The 16517-nt window shown below is 32.1% G+C and overlaps 1 protein-coding gene across 5 annotated transcripts in view; it reads left to right on the top strand.

The window, feature by feature from the left end:
- LOC119834792 (NAD(+) hydrolase sarm1-like) overlaps positions 1–16517 on the top strand; it is a 44927-nt gene that overhangs the window by 15297 nt on the left and 13113 nt on the right. For 2 of the 5 annotated variants that reach the window (XM_038359292.1, XM_038359293.1), the window contains one exon: positions 9408–9464. The exons of 1 other annotated variant lie outside the window; for it this stretch is intronic. In XM_038359292.1, the coding sequence (XP_038215220.1) occupies positions 9408–9464 (57 nt within the window). Of the gene's footprint in view, positions 1–5011; positions 5475–9407; positions 9465–16517 lie in introns of those variants that run through there. 2 more of the 5 variants (XM_038359295.1, XM_038359296.1) reach the window with 2 other exon arrangements.

Below are 16517 nucleotides of genomic sequence, written 5' to 3'. Positions count from 1 at the left end.
TAGCTTCCCACGCGTCTCGTTGTCTCGGCGAAATATCCAATTTCTCTTGGTCAGCGATACATGATTTGCATTTGGTAGCAATTGTTTGTTACATCTTTTTATAGAATACAAAACATACGTGATTTTTAATGAGAATTTATATCTAGCACGTGTTGAAAATGTATGTTATTTGCATTATATTATTTCTATTGAAAGAGCTGGTGATAAGCTTTTTAATATAAAATTCTTCAAACTTACGAGCATATTGAAATGCATTCATATTTTGATACTAAGCTGATTATTTATATTAAAGGAATAATAGTTCAATTTGAGAACCATTGAGTTTTTTTACTACATCATGGTTAAATTTAATTTTAAATCATTTATATTGAGTGGACTCTTTTAATAACAGTTCAATTATGTACGTGTCATATAAAAGTATACACAAATGCTTATCAGCACTTTATTGTGATGTCAAAATCGCACGTAAAAACAAATCGCATAAAGTGGGTGCCGCAAGTGCATTGACCGGATCTTATTTAAAATGCTTGTATGAAAATCTAATTCCATGAACGTTTACTATAAGCATGAGATAGTGAAATATAATACGGGTTACTATACATATAAATGTTTCTGATACTTGCTAGGTATCAAAAGGTCATATAAGGGCTTTCCATCGTCAGTTTCAAAATATACTATTAGATGTAAGGCTGCGACTATGTAGTAAATATTATAAATCCGTAAGAGATTCTGTTAAAAATCTATCTTATTTTACTGGGTTTGCAGCGGGTATCGGGGTAATTCCAGTCAAATAAAAAACACACGTAGCAAATGATTTTTTGTTATAATTATGAATGTTAGTACGATCAAATTTATTTATGTCATAACTATGTGATAAAATGAAACGATCCATGAAAGTTTTACATGGTTGTACTGGTGCGTTAAAGTTTCCAATTACGAGAGGCTTGAGGAGCTTTAAGGAAACCTTCAAGGTTTTCTTAAACGGTATTAGAGGTCCGTGGTAATATGGAGTAGGGAAAAAGTGATTGATTATTTTATATACCCTATAATTTAAAGGGATTCGAGACCAGCAAGATATTAAATAGATTATTAAATTTATCTTCCTTTAACATCCACATTAAAATTGCTCTAATCGCTGATGGAAAGCGTTGCCATTGTCAGATTATAAATTACCGTACTATCATTGCCACAATTATACAGGTCTGTGTATCTGTAGTTTTCTTTTATTTCTTTGCATATTAATTTTATTATAACAGTAAAATACATATTTACTAGCAATCCATTAGGGGTCTTAAACTATTTTTAAGACCCCCAATGGACCCCTAACGTCTATACGTTGGCCGATTCTCAGACCTACCCGATATATATATACGAGAATTTTATATACCTTTAGATTGTGCATACATATATGACCGGCATTTCTGCGTCACAATTGCAAAAAGCAGTCTTCTAAATGTAAAATTTTAAACAAAACTCGGTCTCTAATATAGAAAGTATGTTACGTTTCCATTAAATCTTAATAACGTCAATGTAATACGTGATGAACGAGTCAAATCTTGTACTAATTTTGATTGCATAATGATCAACAAATCGCGGAATTGTTAATTATATCGGTCGCTCAATAAAAACAGCTGAATAATCTGAAAAAGAACACGGATTTATTTTCATTTCACTTAACAACAGAATTAATATAACTACTATTTGATACAGACGTATACAAGTGACTAATTAAAAGGTGAAACGTAAGGTGATTGTGTTTTGTGAATCATGAAAATGAAGAAAACTGTGACTTCTTGTATACGTGGAAATTCGTTTTGTGCTAAGTATTCGACTAAAGTAAATACGATTAAAATGTTTCCTGAGGTATGTTTTCCTTAACTTTAAACTCATTTTATCAATGATTAATTCGCGTGATAAAATACAAACTTTCTTTTACATAGTACCTAATTCGAGTAATTTTAACATTATGAAATTATATATAAAAATCCAGTGTCATGATGAATGTTCCCAATGAACTCTTCACCAACTCAACCGATTTTGATGAAATTTGGCATTTTATGTGTATTTTAGTGCAACTTAACATATAGGATAGTTTTTATTTCGATTAATTGTCCCAATTATTTACAATCTTAATATTTTTGATTATTACTCAGCAACGTGTGACCGGGTATGCTAGTGAAATTATAAAGAATCCGATGAGTCAAGCCCTAAAACTGGGTCCTTTTTTTTGTAAAATAACTTCTTGCTCCCTTTTTTATTGTAGAATTACCTTAAATACTTACCGAAGCACTGTTACAATAAATTCGAATAAGTCAATTTCCGACCAGTATTTGAAATCCCACATGACGATTGACAAAGACATTGAGTCAAAGGGTATGAAAATAGTGCAATAGGCGCCAAGCCTCGCTCGCCAGAAGCCACGTATACCATGAGATGGCAGACGACGCCGTTGTGTCGCTTATGTGTCAATGCTTTCTATTTTTGCGTTTTATTATTACCATTATAGTGATACTTTTGAGTAAACCGACTGAAATAATCTGAGTATAAACGTAATTCTAACGTAGTTATTTTGATTTTGTACATTTTGATGTTTCATCTCAATGAAAGCTTTGATTTTAAACTTCTATAGTTGGAATACAACACTTCTAGAATAAGACTATGTATATAGATAAACAAATATAAATATCTACAATGTGTGACATACAATTGTAATTAGAAGAAAGGAAGAGTATTTCGGAATATAAAAAATAGTATAAACGTTAAAATATTGATGAATATTTGACACATATCTCTATATATATACAATTCTCGTGACACAATGTTAGTAACTATACTTCTCCGTAACGACTGAACCAATTTTCATGAAATTTTGTGTGCATATCGGATTGGTCTGAGAATTGGCCAACATCTATTTTATACCCTTACCATACTCTAATGATAAGAGTAAGACAGAAAATATTATTTTATAGGTCCCAAATCAATGATTATAATTTTTTTCTTTTCGTATGTATGTCTTGTTATCTGGTTGTCCATTTAACGTGATTTTACATGATGATAGACTAATATAAGATTAAACTAATTGTGTAAATTTTGTTTGAAAAAAATATTTTTAACGGGGCCTTGTAACCGTCCCAATATATTATTTAATGAAGTGTCATTAGATGATCTAGTCTATAAATATAAAATAGAAGTCTAAGTTGGTTTTATACTAAAATAAATCGTTGATGACATATAGGTACCATCTAAAGTCGTAAAAACTACTGCCTCTGAAAATTCACGAAGCAAGTACAAAATTATGTTGTTCACACGAGCGAAGCCGCGGACAGAAAGCAAGTACAGTCAAAACCGTTTATAGCGACATCGAAGGGACCGTATAGTTGCCGACGTTATATCCGATAGTCGTTATAAGCAACACCGTCATATACACAAATACAGTAGTTTTATTATCATAGTTATCTATCTAGTATAAGTATAGGTTAAGTATGTAAACGAGTTAGAAAAGAAATAAAAATATTTATTACGAAATAATTAGAATACAAAATGTATTTAGCGACTAACAGTTACGAGATATAAAACTACACTAGTTACTAAGTACATAATCAGTCATTTTGGTCTGTCTTTTTTTTAACCCAGTCTCAAATATTTTTTGCATTTTACATTTCATACGCTTCAAGGTATGAGTATCATCAGTATCAAACTGTTCGTTGCTGGGACAAGGAGCGGTTGGTCGTTATAGCCGATGAATATCGATAAAATTTCGTCGTTGTAAGCGATATGTCGCTGTATCCGATGTCGTTATAAGCGGTTTGTTTACTGAATATTTTACTAGGGATTCGGACGGGACCATACAATCTAGCTGTAATAACCGATAGGTCGTTGTAAACGATGTCGTTATAAACGGTTTTGACTGTATATTATTATTGGTTGCATTTTTATTTATGGTATAGGTGCAAAGTTGAAGGTACAGATAACGAAATAAATTCATATTCTATATTGGCAAGATCAGCGCTATCTAACTGTCGAATGATAAAAAGGACTTTTAATGTTAGTGTTTTTGTAAACTTGATTTTCGCATTTTGGATATGCATGCAGTGACCCGACGTACGTACGGACAACAAAAACGTAATAAATTATAACATATGGCTTTATATGGGGCCTCCATTCTTGGATGTTTGAATTAATCGCTTCCTTATTTGAAAGGAACTAAACAAAGAAATTTGAAATTCATTTTACCGCATAAAATTTAATAATCTTCATCGAGGATATTGGCTCTTATTTTTTTAATTTATTTGTATATAAATGTTACTATTAAGTAGCTAAAAAAGCATGATATTCAACATAAGTACATTCTAGTACTACATTCTATAGTAACTTTAAAAAAATATAAAAGTAGTAAGTAACTAATAAATATCGTATAATTTCAATAGATAGAGTTCATTGACAACGTGTTGTTATCGAAGAAGAAATTGTATTATTTTAACCTTTTTTTAAGGTAAACTTAAATCTAAAAATAAACATTATTTTTTTAAATCTCTGCTTTCTCAGATAGAGACGAGGTGTCTCTATCTCTCTAGTAATATAAAGAATGAAATAATTTATAAAGAGATGAAAGCAAATCTTAAAGTATAATGTTGTCTGTGATTTCTGTGATCTTAATTTAAAATTACGTTGTTAATTTATTTTTTGTTTAATTTGACAACAATTGCGCTTCATTTAAATTATTTCAATAATTACTTTCAATCCAAATAAGTACTGTACAGGGCAAAGTTGTTTTATGGTTCTCAAGACACAAAGTAATAATAAATACACACATGCGTATTATACGTATGTACTTAGTATTATATTTCATTATCTTACCCGTTTATGTATTGCGGATGAAGTGCGTAAATAATGCTGTCGCTTTTTCGTTGTCTAATGAATTGAAGGAGTGACAGAGACGGGAGATGCGCGGGGGGACGTTCCCCTGAATTGATAAAAAGCAACAGTTGAGGCAGACGAAAATTCAGTTTGAACCGAAGCTTATGCGTGGTGTTACGTATTAAGCATCATATGCATCCGCGTCGCTTTTAAAATGTGACTTAAGTTGAATGAATTTAATAAATCATGCTTATTTTATAACATATTGTGACGAAACGAGAGTGTATGATATAAATGAATTCGAAAAACACGTAATATCAACGACGGTGACGTGGACTCCTAACGTCTCAACATAATAATTGCGGGAAAATAAACAGACACATCTTGGTGATTTTGTTCATAAACAGTGACAATGAAATCTTAATAGTAGTTTAAATTCACCACGAGTTTACACGTGACCGCCGAAAATTCTCGAAACCCGTAACATTTACCGTGTGATCCAGTGTTTATTCGTAGCGAAATAAGTGTTTTATCAAATTATGGTTGTTACGAAAATCGAAAATATGGCTTCATATACCACATATACCGGAAAACCGAAAATTTTCTTTCCAAAGAAGGTAAGACAGTAAAATAGACTAACAAATATTATAGATATTAAATAATATCCAATATACACAATTATTCACATGGCTGTTCTACTAATAAATTATAAATTATGAGCAACTGTTTTCATTCGACTTTATAAAGCACGTATATATAGCATATTGTTTCCTCGGAATTTTTAAATGTAATTTCATCCGAAATTTAATTTTAGTTAAAGACGACGAGGGATGCATTGTATTATAATCACACCAATAAATATCCCGAACCGAGTATATAATTATATCGACCTATAAGTGTACATTATTAACCCACAAGTAAATGTAATTTATTATTTTGAATAAAATTGATTACGTATGCCGTACACCACACAGGGCTCCTTTCGTTTTAGTATATTTATATTCACATCCTTTATTGTCTTACATTCATACTTGACTAAAGATAGGTAACTCCAGTAATAAACCAAGTTTTTTATTTATACCCTTAATATGTAGAAACTAGTTATTTTTCTATAAAGCAATAAATTATCCGCGTATGATACTAAAAAGGAATCATATACCAAAGGCGGTAAATATAATGAAGCACTGTAAATTTTTATGGCAAAATGTCGATTAAAATTAATAAAATAAATTAATGCACATACAAAACATACCTGGTTAATTTCATAAATATTAATGGATACAACACAATTAGTTTAGTCATAGAATTTAGCATAACGATATAGGCATAAAATAGGTTACCTTTAATGGAAATAATATCTGTTACCTATATTAATAATTTTATAACAAATGATATCCTTAATGAATCCCATTCTTCGTATTTTTTAAAAATAATCCGAGAAAAAATTACTTATTTACAGCTCGACGCCTTTCATATTTGCCTCGTATGAAAGAAAAACAAAATAGCCATATCCCTCAACTCATTGATAAATATCGAATATGCTGGTTCCCTTTCTCAAACTACTACAAAGGTTCATTTAACAAAAGAGCTCATTTCAACTTTTCTCTTAATTCACATGCGCTACACTTATTTGTTTAATATGGTTCATACAAGGTCTACTGCAATGCAAACTGTAGGTACCAACTTACGTATAGATATATGTATGACCTACAACCATTGCGAAATGTGCGATTATACGGAGATTGAACCAAACATCATAAATTTAAAGGCGAGATTTCTTCAACTCGTACACAGGTTAAAGGGTACATCCGCTGCATCTGGACAAACATTAAAACGAGGGAATTTAAACCTTGGTATTATAATTGCAAGAATTTAAATCGTTCCAAGTGATGTTCCCTTTGATATGCCCGCAGTCTTGATAACAAGCCTCTGCATGCCCTAAAAACAACATGGTAACAATAATTTTACTGCTTGCAATTTTAAACTGCTCGTGGAACGATGTTTAAGGATAAAGCTGCCACATTTTGTAAACAATACACAGAACAAATGAACCGCTTTGCCAGAAACATATTGTAATGTATTATCAGTGTTACTACGCGTATTATTCTATTATGAAGCTTTTCCTTCCTTCCATATTTCCAAAGTGTAACGAAATCCTTAATTTTTTATATAGGTGTAATGTCGATTAGATAATGTTAGGTACCTACGACATTATAGATATTTTGAAGTTTCGTTCTTTTAGATAAGTGGCTCATGATGTAGATGCATATTTTCTATTTTTAAATCTTTGTTTTGGTCTAGATGTTCTCTAGATTGTCTGCGAAGTCAATGAAAATGAGCACTTATCATACATGTCGCATCTTTAATTTAGCGCTATCTATTTCTATTAGAATTTATAAATTTCGGAGTGATACAAATGCGCATCATAATAGATGTTCCTATGGAAATGAGATGTACCTCTTCCTGTTTAATCTTCTAAGTAAGTAGACACAAATAGATAGAAGAATTGAGAATAGATCATATATCACAAAAAACGCTCCGTTCCAAATAAAGACAAACACATATTAATGAATTTATAAAAGTGGTAAGGATTTTCTACGTTTGTTTATCATTTATTACGATATATATGTGTGTGCGTCGTATAAAATGTTCTCACTTAAATAATTCAGAGAATCGTATTACTATTCAATAAAAACCGTTAAAAGAAAAATTTATATTTGGTAGTTTGACTTTACGTTATTTGTTAAAATTCAGAAAAAACTGGTAGATTTAACCTTATAAAAAACAATCCATATTTGTTCATACTATTTTCTATGAATGATGTATCATACAAATTGATAAATTCAAAGGTACGAGATTGCTATGTGTCAACTATAAAACTGTCCCTGCATACAGAAAATGTACATTTAACGAACGTAATTCAATTTTAAAATTCATAATAAACAATCACTAAGGCCGCTTTAGGGGAGCAGCTTCAAATTACTGCGATCAAGATTGTTACGCCATAAATCTTCGCCCCTTCATATCAACGATTTTAATTTAGATATCATTAAACTCCTTGCGCTAAGATAGGTCAAGGTAAATTGAAATAAATCATTTATAATGAATTGCCACATCCAATCAGAATAATCATACATCATCATAGTGTTTCGCACAGTGCATATTATTATTTTTTTTTTATCAAAAAACCAACCAGTAGTAACATTTTTTCTAAACACACTAGCTTATAGAGACTTAGTCAATAATGATCTTTGAATACAAGAGATAGACTCTATTATTCTATAGCAAAAAAAGCCAATTTACAATTTGAATAAGTCAGCGCTAAAAGCACAAAATGCTCAAAAACCACTGGTACAATATAGGGATTTCCTTTAAAATGGTGACCAATACATTCTCAGCATTCCAACGGTACTCATCGGTGGGAACGTTAAAGTGCATTGAAGGAGTGAAGAATCCAGTTTGGAATGTTCCCGGATTCCTTTGTGCAACTTTTTATTTTCGGAAGCCTTTTTACGTAATTTTTTTCTGTAATATTCAATGTTTCTTCATCATATTTTTTTTAACTAATCTTAAAAAGCAATATTGACACGTGAATAGCAATAATTAACTTGTAGGAATGTTTTCTAAAGCTTCTAGATGATCCTTAATTTATAACTCTATTGGAGATGAAAAAGGCATGTCTTTGATTTTTTTATAAAGTATGAAATTATACCCTTTAATGAACTTTCCTCAGAGGAAACAACTGTGGGCGCCAAAAATAGCGTTTCCGTCGAATAGCTGCCGTCTAAGTAGGAAGTCCACTAACACTCAGCGGTTGACTCTTCCGGCCGCCTACTGGCGCGTCGTTTATCGAGTTTTATAACGCACTTATGAGCTGCAATGCAATGTGCCCACGCGACGTCTTAAGCTGAATTAAATTGCTCGCACTGAATTCAAATTATTGGACGTTGACGATTTAAATCGCTTTATCTTCAGCCCACTTCTGATGATAACAACCGGCAATCACTGACCGACCCATACAGCTTCGGCTTAATATCTCTATTTAGATTTGTCTTGACCGCAAGTGATAATGGTTGCTACGGCACTATGATTTGTCGAGATTTAAAGATTACCATATAATTCAATTACTATTTTGCGCGAAGGTTGTCTACATTTATTTGAGAATTTATTTATGAAAATTAATTTATATAATCGTTGTTTCTCCCATAAGATACCTATGATAAATCTGTGACACATGACAAAATACAAACAATAGGGTAAACGAACTATGAGTCAATCATTCATAAACATTGATGAATCACCTTTATACAGGTAATCAGCAATTATATGAGATATTTAATTGTTTTAATCAACGTCAATCAATTCTACAAACGGTTGAAAAATGGTTATTATTTTCTTAAATAATTATCGTGAGTACCTAATGGGAAAATATTCTAATTAGATTAATTGTTTTCATAATCGTTCCTTTACTTTTATACCATGTTATCCTATATTTTTTGGTTATTTAGATATATGATATGTTATAACTTTGATTTTTGTTTTGTTAACAGGTACGTTCAGAAGAATCTCTGCTCTCACCAGAAAAAAGCACAAAGTCTGCTCGATGGGTATGTTACATTGCACGATGTAAGGTGACGGGAAATGCATGAAACTTTTTAAAATTTTAAATACTTTGTTTGTTTGTCATCATCATCATCAGCCCATATATGTTCCCATTGCTGGGACACAGGCCTCCTATGAGGGTTCAGGCCATAATCCACCACGCTGGCCAAGTGCGGGTTGGCAGATGTCACATGTCGTCGAACTTTTAATTCTCGGACATGCCGGTTTCCTCACGATGTTTTCCTTCACCGTGAGCAGTAGTGATATTATCTACATGCGCAGATAAATTGAAAAATCAATTTATTTCCTGCACGCTCGCCCGGTCTCGAACCCCGACTTATCGATTTTGAAGTCCGAGGTTCTCACCACTGAGCCACCACTGCTCTCTTTTGTTTGTTTGTACATTGATTTTATTTACATTTAGATTGTATTTATTTGTACATCTTATTTTTGCATGTCTCGCTTAAAATCCACGCCTAAATTCTTTCGTTATTGTTTCCTTATTGTACATAGGTTAAAGAAATATAAATAAAGTATCCAATATTACAATTGTTCCTATGTATTTATTTGCAAATTAAATAATATAGATGTACGCAGATACTATCAATATGTATAAACTGCTAAGAGTAAATGTGATATTTTAGTTATTTTTTGAAATTATGATAACGAAACTGCAGTTGCACTCAGTACCTATTTTATTTAAAATAAAGTCATCGAGACTCAATTCATAATTTTAAGCATTATATACGAAACGTATATGACTCATGAATCCTCGAGAAAGTTCTGAATAATCATTCTGCAAAGAAAAAATCAATCGTTAATTGACGTCGTACCTCCATTTTTGGAAATCGGTTAATTGGAATTACTCATTAGAGCATCGCCTGATCATAGAAGAGTAAACATGGTTTATTTTTAATCCACATCTTACAAAGATTATAAATAACACCAGATACGAACATCCGCACACTAATCAAAGCTAATTCTCGTCTTCCGGGAAGCCTTTGTTTTAAGGCTTTGTAAATTGTTTTATGATATGACTGCCTTCGTTAATTTTAGCTCCAGTCTTCCGGGGTAGATGATAAATAAAGATTCCTAAATTGATTTTATCTTAATTAACAACGAAGCGTTTTTAATAACAAATAGTTATTTGAATTGTCTTTATATTTTTTTTACTAAATTCCCATTTAATATTGTAAATAATAGGGATATTTCATTACTGCGCAAGGTAGCACAGTAATAACATAATTATTTCAGTTAATGACTTGTTAATTAGGTCATAAATCAAAATTATTCAAACACTTACCAAAGCAAATTTATTTTAAGAGTTTGCTTGTTTAATGTAATTTCCCAATGATTTCATCAATAGTTTTTACATAATATTTTTTTTAATAACGATTATGCAAATATATGTATTTGGTATGTGAATCAGTTGTGACTCAACACCATTTTACCAAGCATTAAAGAATGCGTCAGGTTTATATGATTTGATAGTAAGTTATAAATATTTACTAAGGCGAATAAACAATTTAATTACTTAAACAATAATTAGTACTATCGCAGTAATAATATAGTAGCATTAGTGTTTACTGTTTAGTTATTTATCCTTAACGTGATCACTGTATACTGCTTAAAATATATATTTATATGTACACTGTCTTTTGCCCGCGGCTTCACGCGCGTTAAATTCGGAGTAGGATGAAAACGTTATTATACATATAAAACTTCCTCTGAGAGTGATTCACTCTATCTATTAAAAAAAACCCATCAAAAACCGTTGCGTAGTTTTAAATATTTTAGTATAAATAGCGACATAGGGACAAAGAGAGCGACTTTGTTTTATACTAAATAAATATGTAGTGATTCTACATTGTACTCCATCGTAAAGGAGAATGAAATAAATATTATCTTTTTAACCTATCAAATTATACAATTTAATTTAAATTTGTGCATGACGATGTATGGAAGGATTTAAAAAACCGTTGCTATATTTTTTACGAAATTCGTGAAAGTTCCACAAAGGTGGAACAGGATGCTTGGGCTGACTCATAGGCTATGTAGCCTGCGCACGCGCATCGGCAGGTAAAATGTGCTCTATGTTATGCGCCATGCTTACACTTTTACGATTAACCGCCTCGTGAATGGATGATGAATCACTCTTTTGATAAATCAAGCGTAACTATTGCATTGAACATTCTTAAAGTATTTTTGAATAGAAAAATACTTTTGTTATATTAACATTAACGATTATTAGGTTCGGTACATGTCTTGAAATTTATAGAGATACATGACCAAAAGTTTTTATTCTGAAGGTGTATTATTTATGTACTATTTTCACTTTAAAAATTAAATCGCGTCTAAATTCAATTAGTTCTGATTTCATATTCTAAAGTCTAAGGTGGATGCAATTGTACTAATTTTTGTTATGACCGATCTCCTGGATATCCGTGTAATCTTATCTAAGAAATGAAAACATTTATATTTGTACAGACATAAAATATATAAATGTGTGTAAACATTGGTCATTGGACTACTTCGCCAGTGAATGAAATAACTCATGCTGTTTAGTCATACGTGAAATGAGTAAAAACTTTGTTCGGACTGCATATTGTGACTCAGACGTAACAGTACTTATTCAAGATTAAAATATTATTGTAAAAGGTCAATCTCATATCAATATACATGTTTACGTACGGTTTCTTTATACATTATATAGGTTTTATAAGTCTTTTGTACTATCATTGCTTTGAATGTTATTTGTTTGCTTGCAGGTGGTTTTCAAAATTTCATGACAATATCTTTTTAGAAGAAAGGTGTTCGTGAATAAAATTTTAGTGTTATTTGATCATCGATATGATGGTAATAGTAATACCTACTCATATTTTTACATCTCTTACTTAATCTCAAAGTGAATGCATTCATATCTTTGTCGCACGTGTATTTTTTATGCAGCCGTTCGAAGTGATTTTTAAACCTTAGTACCAAGAAATATATAATATGAATGTTAACGCATGACAAATACGTAAAACTTATTCTTTTATGTCTCTATTGGAGATCCTACAGAAACAATTTCAGCAGTTCATTTAAATTCAGGACAAAAACACATACATGTCTTATAATACACATAATTAAACACATAAATTTCTTATGAGTTTTTAAATTAAAACCTCTTCAGAAAAAAATTGTTACGCACTTAACAACGCTTTCGTTTTTGCAGCATTGTCCTTGAATACTTGAATCGTACAAAATCTTGTAAACGCAAGTTGGCAAACCCATAAAGATGAATAACACTGCATTAGTCATGGATATTGTTTTGTAAACGAAAATCTGCTTCAATATAAACTATAACCGTAACAAATGTTACGGTAATAACAGCGGCCGAGAATTACAGGGCCGCAATTAAATTTAAGCCTGTCCGCCGATTTGGTACAGTGGTTAACGCATGAGCGTAGAACCGAAGGGTCCTGGGTTCAATTCCCGGTGGGGACGCACAAAATAAAGTCTCGGTCTGGCAGGGCACAGAAGACTGTTCACCTACTTGTCCGTAAAGAAAATCGATCAGTCAAACAGATGTACATCATCTGTCCCATACCCCACTAGGGGACACGGGACTTCACTTTTTAATTAAATTTAAAGGTAAAAGTTTCGCTCCTAAACACATAAATCATCAATTATGTTTAAATTTAAGAGCTACCTCATCACTATTGAGTTTTCCCCGAATAGTTCCCGCTCCCTTGGTATATCCGGGACAAAAACTATCCTATGTATGAACTTACGCAGTTCCCTGCATAGTCGCCCTTGTCCTTTCTCGAGTCTCAAACTATCTCTGTACCAAATTTCATCAAATCGGCTCTTCTTCGGCTTTTAAGAAAACAAACCAAACTCGCTTTATAAATGAGTAGGTATAGACTTAGTGCTGATACAAGTTCACAAATTTAACGTGGAAGAGTGGTCTAGGTGAAGATTAGTATCTCGAGAAAAACTGTATTAATTGCCATAAATATAAGTGATATTACGTGTACGTGTTAACCAAAGAAAAAGGATTAGAGAACATTTATATTATTTGAGAATTATAGCTCAACAGTTAAGCTGTTTTTCTGTATGTCTGTCACAAGAGGAATAATAATAAAATTTATTCATGGATACCCTCGTTTCTTTTATTTATTAAAATTCTAAATCATCTAAATTTGAAAATTCATTTGGGAATCATTAAAAGCATTTGTATAACTCATTCATGTATAGAGTCCTGAAATATTTTCACACAAAAGTAAACTCTATCGTGTTCACTATTCGGTTTATAAATAGCTATGCCCTCTGGTAAAACTAAATATTTCAAGACACAATAGGTATTTATCTATAATAAATTAATTTTCGATTACGTCATCTGAATTTGTCAGATCCTAGCTGTATATTTTGAAATAAATTATATATTATGGCTGAGATCAAAAGGCAGCTGCAATTTTGAATGTTGGTAATAAATACTGCTCACGATCACAAAACGTAATACACAAAAACTAAATTTATCTATATATGGCTATTGAATATTCTATCTAAGACCCAAAAAAACTGTATCTAAAACAGTCAAAAAGATAAACAAGAGACAAATAGTTATTGAAATCGGAACCGACATTCGTACATCCATTTACTGATAACGTCAGTAATCCACCGCTCCAGTCTCTCGCTGACATTGAAAGGGCATTGACTTATCAGGACGACAGAATTATCGTGAAAAATGCCATTCTTTTTGTAAAGACTTTTTATCGACCATGTATTGTCTCATGGTCGTCGCGGTAACATTTAAATATCTACGCAACTATTCGTTAAACGGCTATTAGGTTTAGATAACGAAATGGCACGAGTCGAGGTTAAAAAAGGACAATTTAAACAGATTAGCTACCATAATAACTGAAGCACTTAAAAGGTTTGCGCTATTAGTAAGTCCCTGCGCAAGAGAGATCAGAGAAACCGACTATTCTCGTTAAAATGTATAATCTGTAATAAAATATATTGAAATAGAGAGGCAATTAATCGATATTAGGAGTTACATAATTGTTAATTTAATTTTATTGCTATGTTAAGTTCTCATCAGTTTACACCATAAGGCGGATGCGAAGGTTTGTGGGTGGGTAGAACACGGTATAGGCCGCTAGCCCCGCGCCCCGCGCCCGCGCCACTCGCCATTCTAATTAGCCATTGTGGTCGCCGGGTAAAGTTTGCGATCAGCCGGCCGGCTGGCACACCAGTCACGCCGCATTCGCCGCGAGATGGGCACGTGTCGTTTCTATTACTCGGTTGCTAGTTAATCACGCGACACCCGGCCCGACACGATAAGTGATTAAAAGTTCATAATAAACAAGACACACACGTGAATATGAAACCAGTGGACGTGGTTTTTGGATTGCTCTAGGAGCGACGCGAGGTAAAATATCAGTCGCATCAAATACATCTAATACTGGCACTATTGTTAAGTGAACTATCGCTAGGTTATTGTATATTATTACACTGAAAATATACACACTAGAATTAGTCGCTTATTTTATTATCCTTTGCCTGGTAATAATATACGCTGAGTAAATTTCCTCGCGCAGTACTTATTATCTTGAACAGAGTGTTGTTCATAAATTGCGAGTGGTGGAACGGATTGCGATAAAATATGCATAATGACTATTGAAATAAATTGTAAAATAAACTTCCATCTAATTGTACACCTAAAACGTATTAAATCTCCTATTGACAATGTATGAAAATATTTTTTAGTAGATTGTTATTATTTTAAACATTAACGATAATTACCCGACATTTTTATTAATCTTTCTCTTAAATACTTCATTCATATATATTCAAATAACAAACTGCGTACCTCAAACGTATACCTGCGGTAATAAAAGCGATTAATTAACATCTTAATTTACCTAATTACAAATTGCAATCAATAACGTGAATTCCGCAAATAAACTCATATAAGTTACGGCCATCTCGTTTTGACGCGCATTAACTGTTGTGCATGCATAACTGACCTTCACAATGTATGTCTCTTGATGTGCATATTGCGCCGATGCATCCAAAAGTGACCAAGTTTGATAACGACACCGTTTCAACGCGGCATTTGTAGTCCAAAAAGCCTTAATATAAAGTTCAAGTTTGAAATGTCACCAAGTCTTCGCTAATCGTTAGATAGACGAGAAAGCTTTGCCAAGAAGTAGGCAAGGCGCCCACGAGGAGAATGGGTATTGACTGATTTGTGCTTCATTGGTATTCAATACGTAATTAAATTCCCTTGCATCGTATTTCTTCCTTAGTCCTTTATGCTTACCGCTACTTTTAATCGGCTGTTTTATCGTTTATCGAAACTATTCATAAGTTACACTCTACTTCACTATCCGATTATCCACTTCAACTGTACATTTTCCTGTTTAAGCCAGTGGCATAATATATTTTATTAAAAATCTAATAGTAGATACTAGAATACTTCCAACCAACGTTTTAAACTTTATTGAAAATTCATTGAAACTATATTAACGCTAAATTATTAAACAAATTTTAAATTTAGAATTGAGTTATAAACTTTGAACATATTTACTTACTTTTGAACATATTTAATAATTGCATTTAAATTTGTACAATTTATAATCAACGGGAAATGTACAAGGAAACTCTCAATACTGGAAAATCCAAACGATAACTTATAAAACGGTTTACTGGTTTATCGTTTCATTATTACATTAAATGATACTACAACAAACCATAAAGACATCGGAAACAATTCACAGTTATCAAATTCATATCAAGGGCTTAATTATTTGAAGCGATATTGCAAGATAAACTTTAATTAAATTGAAGTACAAAAGAGTCCGCAAATCTAGAGTTCACATAATGATGACATGTAGAGACCTCGTCACCCGCAGTCCGCATGACGTAAAATGAGCACAACAAAAAATTACATAACATCTCTGGAACTGTGACGACATTTCTGTGAAGTGTGACTCACACATTATTGACCTGTTATGTTACCGGATCGTATCTCTTTTGCCCCGATTGGACATTAGTCATCATTCATCTCT

Source organism: Zerene cesonia, chromosome 20 (genome assembly GCF_012273895.1).
Source record: "Zerene cesonia ecotype Mississippi chromosome 20, Zerene_cesonia_1.1, whole genome shotgun sequence".
NCBI lineage: Eukaryota > Metazoa > Arthropoda > Insecta > Lepidoptera > Pieridae > Zerene > Zerene cesonia.
This window is presented reverse-complemented; position numbering and strand designations above follow the sequence as displayed.